This window comes from Mangifera indica, chromosome 11, assembly GCF_011075055.1.
Source record: "Mangifera indica cultivar Alphonso chromosome 11, CATAS_Mindica_2.1, whole genome shotgun sequence".
NCBI classification, from domain to species: domain Eukaryota; kingdom Viridiplantae; phylum Streptophyta; class Magnoliopsida; order Sapindales; family Anacardiaceae; genus Mangifera; species Mangifera indica.
Genome location: NC_058147.1, coordinates 14368675 through 14371851, shown reverse-complemented (window position 1 = coordinate 14371851; position 3177 = coordinate 14368675). Strand labels below are relative to the sequence as shown.

General features: G+C 35.0%; 1 protein-coding gene across 1 annotated transcript; it reads left to right on the top strand.

Moving 5' to 3' along the window:
- Positions 1-329: 329 nt before the first annotated feature.
- On the top strand, positions 330-2885 carry LOC123228780 (disease resistance protein At4g27190-like). The gene has a single exon (XM_044654230.1). It carries the CDS (start codon positions 330-332, stop codon positions 2883-2885), a length of 2556 nt encoding a protein of 851 aa, XP_044510165.1.
- Positions 2886-3177: the final 292 nt, after the last annotated feature.

Genomic DNA, 3177 nt, shown 5'->3' with positions numbered 1-3177 from the left:
TTTTCCTTAGCATCTTTAAGTGAATGGCTGAAAGCATGGTACATATTGATTCTTAATGTAAGAAAATTCAGATTGACAGCATGCATATTGATTTCCTCTTCCTGAAGACAAGAATATTTCTGCATAATTTTTTTTATATCCAAAATATTTTTGCATTGATTTAAAGATGGAACCAAGCAGTCTTGAGATCAAAAGGCAAAGAATGGAATCATTGTTATTATATTCAACATCACCTCTCTCTGCTTTATATATTCCTTCGTTTTCTGTTCTTTTTTTTTTCTCATCATTTCAAACACAACCCTGTCCTTGTACCCGAAAAAAAAAAAGCCATGGAGATTGTCACTTCTGTTGGTGGGAAGGTAGCTGACAATGTGTTTGCAGCTGCTGGTGATCAACTTGGTTATTTGTTTCACTACAATGACAACGTTGAAAAATTGAAAAAGCAAGCTGAGAAGCTGAGGGATAGCAGAGACATGGTGCAAAAGAAAACCGAATCTGCTAAAAGAAATGGAGAGATCATCTCTGATTTTGTTCAAAAGTGGTTACCTGAAGTTGATGATGTTTCTGCAAAGGCTGAAAAGTTTTTGGAAGATGAAGGCAAAGCCAACAAGAGGTCCCTCAAGGGGTGGTGGATTAATCTCAGACAGCGTTATCGATTCAGTACAGAGGCAAAAAAACATACTCTGGCGATTTCTGATCAGCTTCAAAAACTGGGAAATCTTGTAAATGTGTCTTGTTCTGCTCCCCCATCTGGAATTATATCTTCATCTGAGGTATTTAATTCTAGCATATTCGGATCTAGAAATTCATTTAAGAAGGAAGTTATGAAGGCCTTAATTGATGCTAACAATGTCAACAAAATTGGAATATGTGGGATGGCGGGCATTGGTAAAACCACACTAATTAAAGAAATCAGCCACCATGTGAAAAAAGCCAAGGAGTATGATGCTGTAGCGATGGCGGTTGTCTCTCGAAACCCCAAGATTATGAAGATTCAAGGCGAGATTGCTGATATGTTGGGTTTAAAATCTCTTCCGACAGATTCTGAATTAGAAAGAGCAAGTTTATTGCGGTATAGAATCAAGAAAGAGAAACGGGTACTCATAATATTAGACGATGCTTGGGAGATAATTAAATTGGGTGAGATCGGTATTCCTTTTGGGATTGACCATAGAGGTTGTAAAATTTTAATCACCTCTCGAAATAGAGATGTATGTAATGGAATGGGTTGCCAAAAGATATATACGGTTGAAATATTATCTAAACAAGAATCTTGGGAGCTTTTTAGCAAGATTGCGGGCCCAATTGTTGAAAGTTCTGATATTAACCCAACTGCAAGAGAGGTAACTACTCAATGTGGGGGATTGCCACTTGCAATTGTGATAATAGCAGGAGTTTTAAAAGATAAGAACAAGCATGAGTGGAGGAATGCAGTAAGACAACTAAAAATGTCTACCCCTTCAAGTGTCCCAGAATTGGAGAGAGAAGTCTTTTTATCTTTGGAATTTAGCTTCAATTACCTAGAAAATGAGACAAAATCACTTTTTTTGTTTTGTAGCTTATTTCCAGAGGATTACAAAATTCCTGTTGAAGATTTGGCTACATATTGGGTAGGTTTGAAGTGGTTTGGAGACACTCTCGAGGCAATTGAGGATGTCAGAAACAAGGTTCATGCTATTGTAAGTACCATAGCCTCTTCCTTTCTCTTGATTGAAGAAAGTAAAATGTATGTAAAAATACATGATGTTATTCGTGATTTTGCAATAGCTAGAGCTCTTAGATGCAACTACAAGTTCATGGTAAATGGTGCATTGGGAAATGAGGATACATTTGAAGATTTCACATGTATCTCATTAGTGGGAAATTATACTGGGGAGCTACCGAATGGGTTAGAACACCCAAAATTGGAGGCTTTATTGCTACAAGAAAATAAAAGTTTTGTTGTCCTTAGTAGTTTCTTTGAGAAAATACCAAATCTCAAAGTTTTAAACTTGGGACGAACATACATTGAGACATTGTTTGATTCACTTTCATTTCTCACAAATCTTGGAACATTAGATGTTAGTGCTTCCAAGTTGGTAGATCTATCAGTAATTGGAAGTCTAAGCAAACTTGACATTCTTTCTCTTTCTGATTCTAAACTTGTTAAGGAGATCCCTTTATCCTTTAGTCAATTAACTAACCTCAGGTTGTTAGATTTGAATAATATGGATTTAGAACTTATACCTTGTGGCGTTATGTCTTCTCTTCGAAAGTTAGAGGAGTTGTATATTAATCATTTTGTTAAATGGGAATCTGAAAATGGTAGCAATGCCAATCTGGTTGAATTAGAAGCCTTGTCCCGATTGACTAGCTTACATATTTTTATTCCAAGTAAGCTTCATTTGTTACCAAATTTCTTGTCATTCAAAAGACTGTCTAGCTTTACCTTAGTAATAAGTCATAGTCCATTTATTTGGGGTGAATCTCGATTTCAAAAATATTTGAGTACAATGTTGTACTCAAGAAATATGGAGATCATAGGGACTAACATTTCAATGATATATGACAAGCTTAGAAGTTTGGTCAAAAGAACTGAATGTCTAACTTTAGAAAATATTGTTAATTTAGAGAGTTTTAGTCTTGACCAAATTGAAGAAGTGTTCAATGAATTGAAGTATCTTCGGATCAAAGATTGTGATAAGATAAGGTATCTCTTCAATACATTGGAATGGACACCAAACTCAACTTTCCACAATTTAGAGGAATTGCATATTAAGGATAATTGCAACCTTGTTGAACTATGTCATGGACAACCTCTTACTCAGTCTTTCTGTAAATTAAGAGTTTTAAGAGTGTATAGCTGTGATGACTTGCTAAATATTGCACCAAGTTATTTGTTATAGAGGTTTCAAAATCTTCAAACTCTTAGAGTGAAAATGTGTAGATCATTGATGTATATATTTGATTGTGAAAAGATTAAGATTGAAAAGGGTGAAACCAAGTTACTTTCGTCATTAGAGTATATGTATTTGAAATCTTTGGAAGAGATGTCACATATATGGAGGGGTGACTATCAATCCATAAGCCTCCACAACTTGAAGAGTGTAGAACTGATCTTTTGCTCCAAGTTAATAAAACTATTTTCACCAACTCTACTCCAAAGCCTTATTTGTTTGGAAGAAATAGATATAAATT